Here is a 12,958-nt window from a genome sequence, read left to right on the forward strand (position 1 = left end):
AGGCTTGGTGCCTTTGTCAAAGATCAGATGGCAGTAAGTGCGTGGGTTGATTTCTGGATTCTCTATTCTATTCCATTGGTCACTGTGTCTGTTTTTATGCCAGTACCATACTGTTTTGGTTATTATAGCTTTGTAGTATAGCTTAAAGTCAGGTAGTGTTATGCCTCCAGCTTTATTTTTTTTGCTCAGCATTGCTTTGGCTATTCGTGGTCTTTTATTGTTCCATATAAATGTCTGAATAGTTTTTTCCATTTCTGAGAAAAATGTCTTTGGAATTTTGATGGGGATTGCATTGAATTTGTATATCACTTTGGGTAGTATGGACATTTTCACTATGTTGATTCTTCCAATCCAAGAGCATGGAATATCTTTCCATCTTCTTATATCCTCTCTAATTTCTCTCAGCAGTGGTTTGTAGTTCTCATTATAGAGATTTTTCACATCCTTGGTTAACTCAATTCCTAAGTATTTTATTTTTTTGGTGGCTATTGTAAATGGGCAGGCTTTCTTGATTTCTCCTTCTGCATGTTCACTATTGGAGAAAAGAAATGCTACTGATTTTTGTGTGTTGATTTTGTATCCTGCTACTGTGCTGAAATCATTTATCAATTCCAACAGTTTTTTTGTAGAGGTTTTAGGCTGTCCGATATATAGGATCATGTCATCTGCAAACAGGGACAGTTTGACTTCATCTTTTCCAATCTGGATGCCCTTTATTTCCTTCTCTTCTCTGATTGCTCTGGCTAGTACTTCCAACACTATGTTGAATAGAAGTGGTGAGAGTGGGCATCCTTGTCTAGTGCCTGTTCTTAAAGGAAAAGCTTTCAGCTTTTCCCCATTCAGGATGATATTGGCAGTGGGTTTGTCATATATGGCTTTAATTATGTTGAGATACTTTCCCTCTATACCTAACTTATAGAGGGTCTTTGTCATGAATGAGTGCTGAACTTTATCAAATGCTTTTTCAGCATCTATAGAGATGATCATATGGTCCTTGTGTTTGAGTTTATTAATATGGTGTATCACATTTATTGATTTGCGTATGTTGAACCAACCTTGCATCCCTGGGATGAATCCCACTTGATCGTGATGAATAATTTTTCGTATGTGTTGCTGTATTCTGTTTGCTAGTATTTTAGTGAGGATTTTTGAATCTATGTGGCCAACAGACATATGAAAAAATGCTCAACATCACTCAGCATCCGGGAAATGCAAATCAAAACCACATTGAGATACCATCTAACCCCAGTTAGGATGGCTAAAATCCAAAAGACTCTGAACGATAAATGCTGGCGAGGCTGCGGAGAAAAAGGAACTCTCATACATTGTTGGTGGGACTGCAAAATAGTGCAGCCTCTATGGAAAATGGTATGGAGGTTCCTTAAACAATTGCAAATAGATCTACCATACGACCCAGCCATCCCACTGTTGGGAATATACCCAGAGGAATGGAAATCATCAAGTCGAAGGTATACCTGTTCCCCAATGTTCATCGCAGCACTCTTTACAATAGCCAAGAGTTGGAACCAGCCCAAATGCCCATCATCAGATGAGTGGATACGGAAAATGTGGTACATCTACACAATGGAATACTACTCAGCTATAAAAACGAATGAAATACTGCCATTTGCAACAACATGGATGGACCTTGAGAGAATTATATTAAGTGAAACAAGTCAGGCACAGAAAGAGAAATACCACATGTTCTCACTTATTGGAGGGAGCTAAAAATTAATATATAAATTCACACACACACATACATACACACACACAAACCGGGGGGGGGGGGGAAGAAGATATAACAACCACAATTATTTGAAGTTGATACAACAAGCAAACAGAAAGGACATTGTCGGGGGCGGGGGGAGGGAGAAGGGAGGGAGGTTTTGGTGATGGGAAGCAATAATCAGCTACAATGTATATCGACAAAATAAAATTTAAAAAAAAAAAAAAAAAAAAAAAAAGAAAAAAGTCTGACCAAAAGCATATCTGTTTTTTTTTTTTTGACTGGTAAGGGGATCGTAACCCTCGGCACGGTGTGGCCCGCACCAAGCGCAGCCAGTGAGTGCACCGGCCATCCCTACGTAGGATCCGAACCCGCGGCCTCGGAGCTCCCAGTGCCACACTCTCCCGAGTGAGCCACGGGGCCGGCCCAAAAGCATATATTAAATAGTCTTAAGAATATTGAGTAAAACTGAAAGAGAGATGTTCTAGGCACTAAGTGATAAAACATAGAGGGTTATGCCTAAATTACCATAGATACAATATTTTATTATATATGTTGTTTTTCAAAATAGAAATAATTTTTAAAATCCTCTAATAAATAGAATAGATGGAGCAGTCGAGTTTGTTAGAAAAAGATGCTTTTATTAAATGAGAAAAAATGCAATAATTTTTCACTTTTCACTGATATTCAGCCTCTTCTATGCATAATGCAAAAAAAAAAAAAAATTACCTACCCTGATAAACCCTTTCATGAAGAGTATCTCAACTAACTCTTTTTCTTTAAAATACATGGAGTTGTGATGATATCCAATTCCTCTCTGGGCTAACGCCTTCAGTTCTTCACCTTTTCTTGTTGATTGTACTCGTTGAAACACCTTGTTCAAAGTCTAAAACAAGAAAGAAGTGTAGAACAACTGATCGTATATTTTATTTAATTTTAAGTTTAATCAGAATCAAAGGATATTGTCATGAACAAGTCATTTATACCTTGCACACTCTTTGACCCTGAACCTATATAAGAAAGAAAAGTATTGGATGACTCCAGAAACAATCTTCCCATCTTTTTGAACAGACTATCTCAAAAAGACAGTCATAAGCAGAAGGGGGAAAGGTTCTGTTAAAGCAATAGACCAAATGTCCACAACAGGTGAGTGTACAATCTGCTGCTGCCTGAGAGGGGTGACTAGTCCTCCACTGGAACTTTAGGAGTTGTTCTCTCTTGGACAGAGAGACTTCTCCAAGAAGGCAAAGCAGGTTTCCTACACTAGATGATCAGAGAATTCTTACTTCCCACTGTGAATCAATCACAACTCATATCCAAAGCTTTAAAAATGTTCATACCCTCACAATTTCACTCCTAAGAATTTACCCTAAGGAGAAAATCTAGCAGTTGGCAAAGATGTTAAAGGTAAACACTGCTTATAGCCACAAGAAAAAACAATGAAAATAACCTATGCAGCCAGGGGAGAGATGACTGATTACATAAATTTATACTTATCCACATAAATGCACACCAACCCAGGACAGTAGAGTGAAATAAAACATAAGGACAACACTCTCACAGGCAAACTACTGAGCAAGAAAAAAATCACCTATAGAACTTTAGCATATCAAATTTGGGTAATCACCATAAAGCAAACAAAATAATACATGGAAATAATATTTCAAAGATATTACACAAACGAGTAATTTCTAATAGGGATTTTATACAGTGTCCAAAGATATTAAATAATCACCATAACAAAAAACGTCATGACTGAGAAAGTATTTTAAGTCTGACGTACTGAGCGATTCTCCACGATCTCCGTGTGTAGTGCATTGACATCAGCATATGTGTGGTCCTTAGAGATTTCTAGAATCTTCTTCAGATTCTCCAGGAAATTAATATATTCAGCTTCAAAACTCAGTTTTCTTGCCAATTTCCTGGCCTTTCCCTGGTCTTTTTTAATGTTGTTATTAAAAAATAAGAATAAAGTTTTAAGTAATGAAAATTCATATTCGGCCACCACAGGAAGCCTAAGACTTCCCAGATCACCTTCCATTACCCGATGTTGACTCTCACATGCAGCTCTACCAATCCTGACTTAGCCTCCTTCCCCACACATGCACATCCAGTTTTGCTAAAGAAGTCATGGTCGTTTGTCAGCAAAATCCCCTATATCGTCTTCCTTTTCTCTGCATGATCCCCTCTCTTTCTTGATATACTGGAAATCTAGTTCTTCTCAGAAGAACTGCTGCTCCTGCAGCTCTCCTGAGTGGTGGCCAGAGCACAGTGGAAAAGCAAGAGGGGAGCGTGGCATAGTCCAGAACAGATTGGTATATCCCCTTGGCACCTATGACTCCTGGTCTCATGGGTAGGGGCCCAGCCAGAGAAGGACACTTTAAATCTCTATGTTGAGAGCAGAGACCTTCTTGACTGGGCCTAGGAGGAATGCTATTGATAGCATTCAATACCCTTTATTTTCATAGCTCATATTGTTTGCTACACATCCAGCTGGAAATGTGTCCCTAGTCCTGAAAAATGACTGACTAAAGAGAATCAGTCAGACCTGATAGGGCCTGTATCTCCAACACCTCTCTCTTAGGCCCTCTCCCTTTGAATATGTCCAGGAATATCTGCACAAAAAACAGGAAGAAGATAAAAGCAGACACGGCATCAAGACAAAGTCTGCTCTAGTCTTGAGGAAATATCTAAAATTGGGATGACTGTGGAAGCTGTTTCACTGTTGTTATGGGCTGAATGTCTGTGTCCCTCCAAAATGAATATGTTAAAATCCTAACCCCCATGTGATGGCATTAAGAGGTGGGGTCTTTGGAAGATAATTAAGTCATAATCCCTCATGATTGGGATTAGAGCCCTTATAAAAGAGGTCTCAGAGAGCTCCCTCACCCCTTGCATGACAAGAGGACATAGAAAGATGACATCCTTCTATGAACCAGACACCTACCTGACACCAAATCTACCAAGACTCTGATCTTGGGCTTCCAAGCTTCCAAAACTGTGAGAAATAAATATCTGTTGTTTGTAAACTACCCAGTCTAGGTAATCTGTTATAGCATGGCCCAAACAGACTAACACAAATGTTGAGGGAAGGTCCAATCTTTCTTTCAACAAGAACTTGTGAAGCACTATTACCTGCCAGACAATACACTAGTACCAAGCATACAAAGAGGAATACACACAGTTCTTGTTGCAGGGAAACCTACCATCTGGAAAAAGAAACATATACAAACTGCAATGCAGTGTTATAATTGATTGGAATACTTTAATAATTCAAAGTGGAGTGGGAACCAAAGAAAAAGGATAATAAGTCTTCTTGGGGAAATCATTATAAACATCAAAGGGAAGATAGATTTTGAACAGAAAAAAAAAAAGAGTACAAGATGTATGAGCTAACAGAAGAGAAGGTCCTCCATATAGATGTAGTGCTCAGCATGTAGATTAGGGTGGTAGAGAGCCCTTCATGTGTGGAGAATTATGAAAGATTGAGTCTTACTGGACAGGGGTAGCAGGAAATGACAATAACACCACAGAGTTAGGCAGGGACCAAATCACGAAGACCCTTGTATACAATACTAAAGAGACTATGCTTTAACAACTCTACTAGGCAAATAAGGAGGAAAAATTTTGTATGTGGGATAATTTGATTAAATGTGCATGTTAGAATGATCATACCAGCAACTCTGTGTCAATCACTTTGGAGAAGGTACACCTGGAACAGGAAATCACATGGGAAAGATACTACAGAACCCCAGGTAAGAGATGCTAAGGGCCTGAACTAAGGAAGAATCAGTAAGTGAGGGTGGAGAGAATGGCAAAGAGAGAAGAAACATCTTGCACATAGAACTGTCAGAATTAATTAGACATTGGGAGGAAGGAAGAATAATCAAAGCAGTGAGTTCTACCCCAAGCACAAAATTGGTACAGCAGTTCATTCTGTAGGCCAATGTTTGCTCACACACTGATACTGCATCAGGGAAACCTCCAGGTCATGGTCTGAGGGGATGAATGCAGGCCACGGTTAAGTAGGCTGAGGGCCTCCTAGGAGACGCAGATGACACATGAAATATGAGATCGTTTGAAGAGTTGAATTGACATATGGTCAGACCAGATAATCTGCTAGGCTTGCAGACAGTGGTCCTGCCTTTAATTCCTAAATGACATTTATCTACATGCAACTAAGAGGCATATGGTTAAGTCACCTTACCTTCCTCCCATCCTCCCACTCACATTTACTCTATCGGCAAAGTGAACCAATAACAAGAACCTCTTTGTGGCCTGGGTGTGTATATATTTCTGACAGTGTGAGAATGGCCAATTTGTTTGAGTAAATACTTACATGCCCTTTTGTTTCTTCATGATTTTTTCAGTTTCTTCAATTTTCTTACCTATGTCATGGACATAGCTATGACATTCAGTTTGCGGATGGCTTTCTCCCTCTTTCTTCACCAGTAAATTGCACATACTTCTAGCTTTTTTTTCCACATCATCATTCTTAAAACTTAAAACAAATAAAAATAATGCTTTGAAAAGACTATGTTTCCATTCACATTATATTTCCATCTACCACTATCATCTTGATGTATAGCTCATTGGGAAAATTTTTTGGATCGGCCAGTAACATTTCACTCATTATATTTTGGGTCTACCCAAGAAATTTATAGAATATTACTTGTGAGGTTATGGATTTACTACCATGTTTAGGAAGCAGACTTTGAAAAGGGATGTTATTTAACTGATCAAGATTAAATTGGTGCCTTGGAGAAATAAAGACTAGGAAAGTCACAGTCTAGTATGTGTGCTTAGAAGATCTGATATGTAAACAAGCAAAAATAATAGTAGCAAACAATTATAAAGGGCTTACCAAGTTCCAGGCACCGCTCTATATGGATTAAATACAGTAATTCATTTATCCCCACTATGACATCATGAGGAAGGTACTACTATTATCTGTGTTTTACAGGTGAGGAAATAATTTCCAAAGGAAATTTCAGAACTTCTCCAAGGCCACACACAGTACAGTAAAGGACTGGGTTGGGATTAGCATCCGGGCAACTCAGCCCTTGAAGCCAGGTTATTTACCACACCGGCAGTTTACCTTCTAGTTTGTAATACAAGCTAATGAGCAATACTCATGTAATGATGATTGCAAGTGGTATCTTATAAGGCAGCATTAAATGGTTTCATCCTACTGCTTTAAAGCAAACAAATGAACAAACCTACTTTACCTAGAAATAATTCTTCAATCCCTCTCTGATAATCTGTGAAAAATGTCCAGTGTAAAGAAAAGTCCTGAACCAAGCTAATTGGACTTGAATCGATCATATTTTCAACTGCTGAGTTAGGTGTTTACATAAATTATTTCATTTAATTCATGTCCCAACCTAATGAATTAGTTATTAGATTTGGCCCAAAGTGTGTGCTCTTAGCCATGCCTCTAGATGGGCCCCAAACACTAAACATGCACCTTGCTAGCACCAAGAGTCCAGATTAAGGAAAGATGGCTGGTCCAGCTTGAGCCTAAACCAATCGTCATACAGAGTTTTCAATGTTCCAGTGTTACAAACCATTGAGTAAGACCTAGGATTTCTGTGTTATAGTTTTAAGAAAAGTGAAAGTTTCATTGAAACTTGCCAAGATCCTGTGCCCAGATATTTTAGATATTTAGACACATAATAAAACATTTTATCTAAAATTTTAAATTTGTATGTATATATAAACAAGGAACAAGTCCTATTTAGATTCCTATCTCAAAGTTATACTTTCAGCCAGTCTCAAAGATATAGGTATATATTCATTTCTAATTAAAATCAATAGCCACAGTGGAAAGTAATCTGGGTAGATATTGTCACATATCAGCAGAATGCCTCATTTATTTACTTTGGCACAACAGCAAAAAAAGGAGAAATTTTCTTGCAATTCCCAAAATGTGTGTCCTCACTCATACTAACCTTTTATTTCTATCATCATCTTGCTTAGTTACCCACCACCAGCAAGGACATTCAGATGCATAATAATATAAATGTGGCTGTAGTGCTACATTTAATGTATCTACACACACAATGTTTTCTGTATCTGTCTATGTATGTAATTTAACATTACCCTTGATTCAAGGTGCTGGGAACTTTTATACAAAGCTTCCATAATTAAAATAATTTAAAATTATCTTGGCTAAATACTTTTTTCTATTCTGACCTCAAAGTACTACCCACTTAATGTGTTTCTCTTCTGTTCTCTTTATTAAAGCTAGATGCTTACATTCTACTCAAGCTCTTTGTATTATAGCACATTGCACTGTACTCAGGAATGCCTCCAGGTTTTTGTTTTCTTAACTATAAATTAAAAACCAAATATACCAATAAATTTCGAGTACTTTATATGTTTTACGTGTGTACATGAATGTGCAATTTGGTTTCTGAAGGAGCATTTCTAAAGATATATACTCAAGTAACGGTTGGTTACTTATAAGAAAATTAACAAAGCTAAATAAGTCAAAAAAATCAAGAGTCAAGGAATTAAAGGGACAAAAGTAGAAATAATTTTACAAGGATTGAACCAGAAACATATGTTCATTTCTTTAAAAATAAAATCTAGCTATACTGATTTTTTTTAAATACACACGAAAATGGTAACAAATGTGCTTACTTCTACCCACTTTATATGAATGAGACTAATTGAAAACAGAACAAAACAAAAAATTCTAACACATAAGCAGAAACAAATTAAGCTTCAGTAACTTACCAAAAAACTAGTGCAGGCAACTTATCCATTTGTCTTAATTTTTCAATGAGAAGGGGAAACATTTTTTCCATATCTTCTGAATTAGACAATGAATCTGGGCTAAGATTCCTCAGTACTCTTTCAGCCTAGAGTTGTAGATAAAAATTGATTTTTAAAAAATTTGCATAAAATAGAACAAAGAAAGATATTACTTAGTGGCCAAAATTTGAAGAATTTTTCAGCAATAATTTTTGTGGGTTTTTAAAAATATTCCTTTTAAGATGTATTATCAAATTATGGTGAAAACAACAGAGTAATAGACATTTCAACATGAAAGAATAGTTATCAAAATATAGACAGTAGTATATATAAGATATGATATATTATTGATATATTATTTTTTGAAATAATTGGAAAGGCCTGGAGTCAACCTCTCCTCCAGTAGTTGATACAGAAGCAAACACTTTTCTATACTACAAATGTCAGTAGGATAAGGATTGTTGCTTATCAACTATTTAAAGAGAGGGTGGCTCAGGGCCTTTCCAATTATTAGATAGTAAAATATCTTCTAAATACATTAAAGAGTAGGTAAAACTAATGAAAAAATAGCTAGCATAAAACAAAAGAGGATATTTGTCACTCATCTGGATGGGGGGAGGTTTTTTAAACTTACAGTAATACAAAAATTACATAAGAAAAGTTCAATCAATACATTGGGCTGGCCCCATGGCTCACTCAGGAGAGTGCAGCGCTGGTAGCACCGAGGCCGCGGGTTCGGATCCTATATAGGGATGGCCGGTGTGCTCACTGGTTTAGTGTGGTGCGGACTGCACTGTGCCGAGGGTTGCAATCCCCTCACTGGTTAAAGTTCAATACATTGAACTCAAAAAAATTGGAAACCTCTTCAAGTTGTAAAAGAACAAAATTAAAATGTAAAAGTCATGAACAACTCCAAAAAAACATATGGACAGGGAAATTATTCTTTTATACAATATGACACAGGGTTAATATTCTTTATACACACACACACACACACACACACAATCTTGAAATGAAAACATGTCAAATAATGTTTTTATGGAAATAAAAAGAAAAATGAATAAAAGAACAATAGCCCCCAAAAGTTTAAATTACAAAGATATAGGAACATTTTTAGACTTTGTAGTAATTTTTAAATAAAATATCAAGCAAAATTGAGATAAAATTTTCTCTATCAAATTAGCAAATACTTATTTTTAAAAAAGCAAGGAAGGGCCCATTGATATCGTTTATAATGGTACAGTAAATTGGGTACTTTCATAAATTGCCTATTGCTTAGATTTTTTCTTTATAATTTTCTGTTTTGTAATTTTTCAGCAAGCCACATGAAAAACTCTTAAAATAAAAAAAGAATGTTTTGGGGCCGGCCCGTGGCTCACTTGGGAGAGTGTGGTGCTGATAACACCAAGGCCCCGGGTTCAGATCCCTTACAGGGATGGCTGGTTCGCTCACTGGGTGAGCGTGGTGCTGACAACACCAAGTCAAGTGAAGGGTTAAGATCCCCTTACCGGTCATCTTTTAAAAAAAAAAAAAAAAAAGAATGTTTTTAACTGTGTACTAATTATTTGTAATAACATAGAAATGTACTTATAACTGAAAATTCAAAGATGAGTGAGTCACAAAAGGGACTAGACACAAGTGCAACAAAGTGCTTGCCTCAGAGTGGTGCAGTTGTGGGTGGTCATTCTTATTCTACTATTTCATACTTTACAACTTTCCATAAAGAGCATTTACTACTTTTTTCATCATAAAAGAAGTAAACATTATTTTATATCAAGTAATTTCATATTAAATTTCCTTACATAGTATACAATGGAAAAATCTTTGATAACATAAATAGGAATGTGTTACTATGACTACATTTTCTTGATTAATTCATTTTCCTTTCTAGGCATCATTTGGGGAGTGGAGGATAAGGAAGACTTGGATTTCCAGATTTTTCTCTGTTAACAGTTACTGGAATGTTCAGTGCCGAAAAGAAGGCTAAAATATTTGCTGTAGGATTTCCTCACATCAATACCATCTCTATTTTATTTCTACTTTATTTCCTTTATTACTGCAGTGAAAAAGGCAAAGGAACATGGCACTCAGTCCACAGACTAGAACCAAAGGTTCATCGTCTTAATGCTCAAAGATATCTCTGCTTCTCAGAGTAGCCACTTATTAGTCTGCATAGTGGATTGAATCGTGTCCCCCCGAAAGCTCACTGAAGGTTGAATTGTGTCCCCAAGTTTCATACATTAGAAGCTTAATCCCCACTTTAACTGTTGAGGGTGGGAAATCCTCTCATGGTAGTTGAAAGTTTGGAACTTGAAGAGGTGATTAGGTTGCAGGACCATGTAGTGAATGGATTAAAAATGGTGGCCACGGGCATGGTTCTGAGGGCTTTAAAAGGAGAGTGAATGAGGAGGTTATCCTCTTACTCTCTCTCTGCTCTCTCTGTTCTGCCATTTTGCAATGTGATAATCTGCCATCACTGAAGTCACCACCAAAGAAACCCTTCACTAGATGTGTTCCCTGGACTTTGGGCTTCCTAGCCTCTGTAACAGTAAGCAATATATTTTGTTTTCTTATAAGTTACCCAGTTGCATGTATTTTGACATAAGCAACAGAAAGTCAGACTAATACAGTCTGTCATCTGTAAATTTGCCTGAGCCTCTTTCAAACATATTTATATTTCTTCATCTATCATCATATATATAACTTTCAGAAATTGGTTATTTTTGTAAAATTTCTTTTTAGTTGTCTGAAACTTACTTAGGTTGGCTCTTCTACTAATTCCCAATCATCTCAACTATTACTCTGGAGACAGTTCCCTTCTGTGAAGGCAGCATCAAAGGCATTGATTCTCCTACTAGAGAGTTCTCTGTTTTTAACTGTTACCTGAAAGAAACCAAAATCCTATGGCCCATGTTTTAGTGGACACTGAGTTAAGAGATGAAATCAGTTCTCTCCTCTTTCTTTCTACCTCAGACTCACTGAATAATGTGTTTAAATAAAATTTCTAAAATGAAAATGGGAAGAAAAACATTATAAAATTGGCATTGGCTAAATTGTACAACTCCACACAATTAAGAGAAACTTTGTCCAAGAAAGCATTAAAATTACCTTCTTTACATTGCCATTTTTAATCCAATTTGTTAATTCTGCCTTTAAGTTTTCTTCATATTTTCTAGCATCCAACTTTTTAATGACGATTTTGTTCTTAAAATGAATGAAGTTCTCTGGACACAACTCCTTGGGGAAAAAAAAACCCACAAAATTAATTTAAATTATGCAACTTACATTAAAAAAAAATACAATGATATATTAAAGTTTACTTATCTCCTTAACCAAATTTGCAAATTTGTTGAGGGCAGAGGCTGTTGAACATCTTTTTTTTTTTTTTTTTAAATTTTATTTTGTCGATATACATTGTAGCTGATTAATGCTCCCCATCACCAAAACCTCCCTCCCTTCTCCCTCCCCCCCTCCCCCCAACCATGTCCTTTCTGTTTGTTTGTTGTATCAACTTCAAATAATTGTGGTTGTTATATCTTCTTCCCCCCCCCCCGGTTTGTGTGTGTATGTGTGTATGTGTGTGTGTGAATTCATATATTAATTTTTAGCTCCCACCAATAAGTGAGAACATGTGGTATTTCTCTTTCTGTGCCTGACTTGTTTCACTTAATATAATTCTCTCAAGGTCCATCCATGTTGTTGCAAATGGCAGTATTTCATTCGTTTTTATAGCTGAGTAGTATTCCATTGTGTAGATGTACCACATTTTCCGTACATCTTTTTATCTTTCCCTAACTTCTAATACATAAACCTATGATGATGGATGAACTCTTCAAAAAGAAAGAATGGAAAGCACAGTCAAGGAAAAGATAAAAATTGACAGAGAGAAGAGAATGCAATAGAAGAGGACAGAGAAATATGAATCCAAAAAGAGAACTAAAGTAAAATATCCCAAAGCTAAAAGAAGAAATATTTTCAAGAATTATAGGATATTCCACATTATAAAATGCAAGAGTTAAGAAGAATGTCTGAGAAGAAAAAATAACTGATTATTTCAAAATATCAGCTTCAATTAAGTCGAGAGAATAAATGTGCTTAACTGAAGAGTAATTTTTGCCATATTCTTTAATAGCATTAACTAAAGTTATGAGTATGTATTTATTTATATATTTACCTGAGCCCGGGGCCAAGTTTTCCAGACTTGAACCATGGTATCATAAAGCTGGATGCTTTCTTGAGGGGAAAGAGTAAGATCAGGAGGGAATCCAGACTTTTCAATCTGTGAATAAATTAGTTAATTGATGGATGGATAAATGAATAAAATGGGAATTTTTACTTTTTCTTCTATTTCATCTTATGTCATAAACTTTGCTTCCAGTCTTTATTCATGAATCCAGGGACATTAACAGGCAATAATATTTCACCCTTTCAAGGATCTAACTGTTAAAATCTTAACTAAGACCATCCTTAACC

At 36.2% G+C, this 12,958-nt stretch overlaps 1 protein-coding gene across 1 annotated transcript in view; it reads right to left on the reverse strand.

Annotated features, from left to right (window-relative positions):
* Positions 1–12,958, reverse strand: part of DDX60L (DExD/H-box 60 like) — a 103,246-nt gene that overhangs the window by 23,682 nt on the left and 66,606 nt on the right. The window contains 6 exon segments of the mRNA XM_063076699.1: positions 2,460–2,612; positions 3,510–3,678; positions 6,066–6,227; positions 8,468–8,592; positions 11,594–11,722; positions 12,660–12,764. Of these exon segments, the coding sequence (XP_062932769.1) occupies positions 2,460–2,612; positions 3,510–3,678; positions 6,066–6,227; positions 8,468–8,592; positions 11,594–11,722; positions 12,660–12,764 (843 nt within the window).

The sequence above is a fragment of the Cynocephalus volans genome, chromosome 13 (genome assembly GCF_027409185.1).
Source record: "Cynocephalus volans isolate mCynVol1 chromosome 13, mCynVol1.pri, whole genome shotgun sequence".
Classification (NCBI taxonomy): domain Eukaryota; kingdom Metazoa; phylum Chordata; class Mammalia; order Dermoptera; family Cynocephalidae; genus Cynocephalus; species Cynocephalus volans.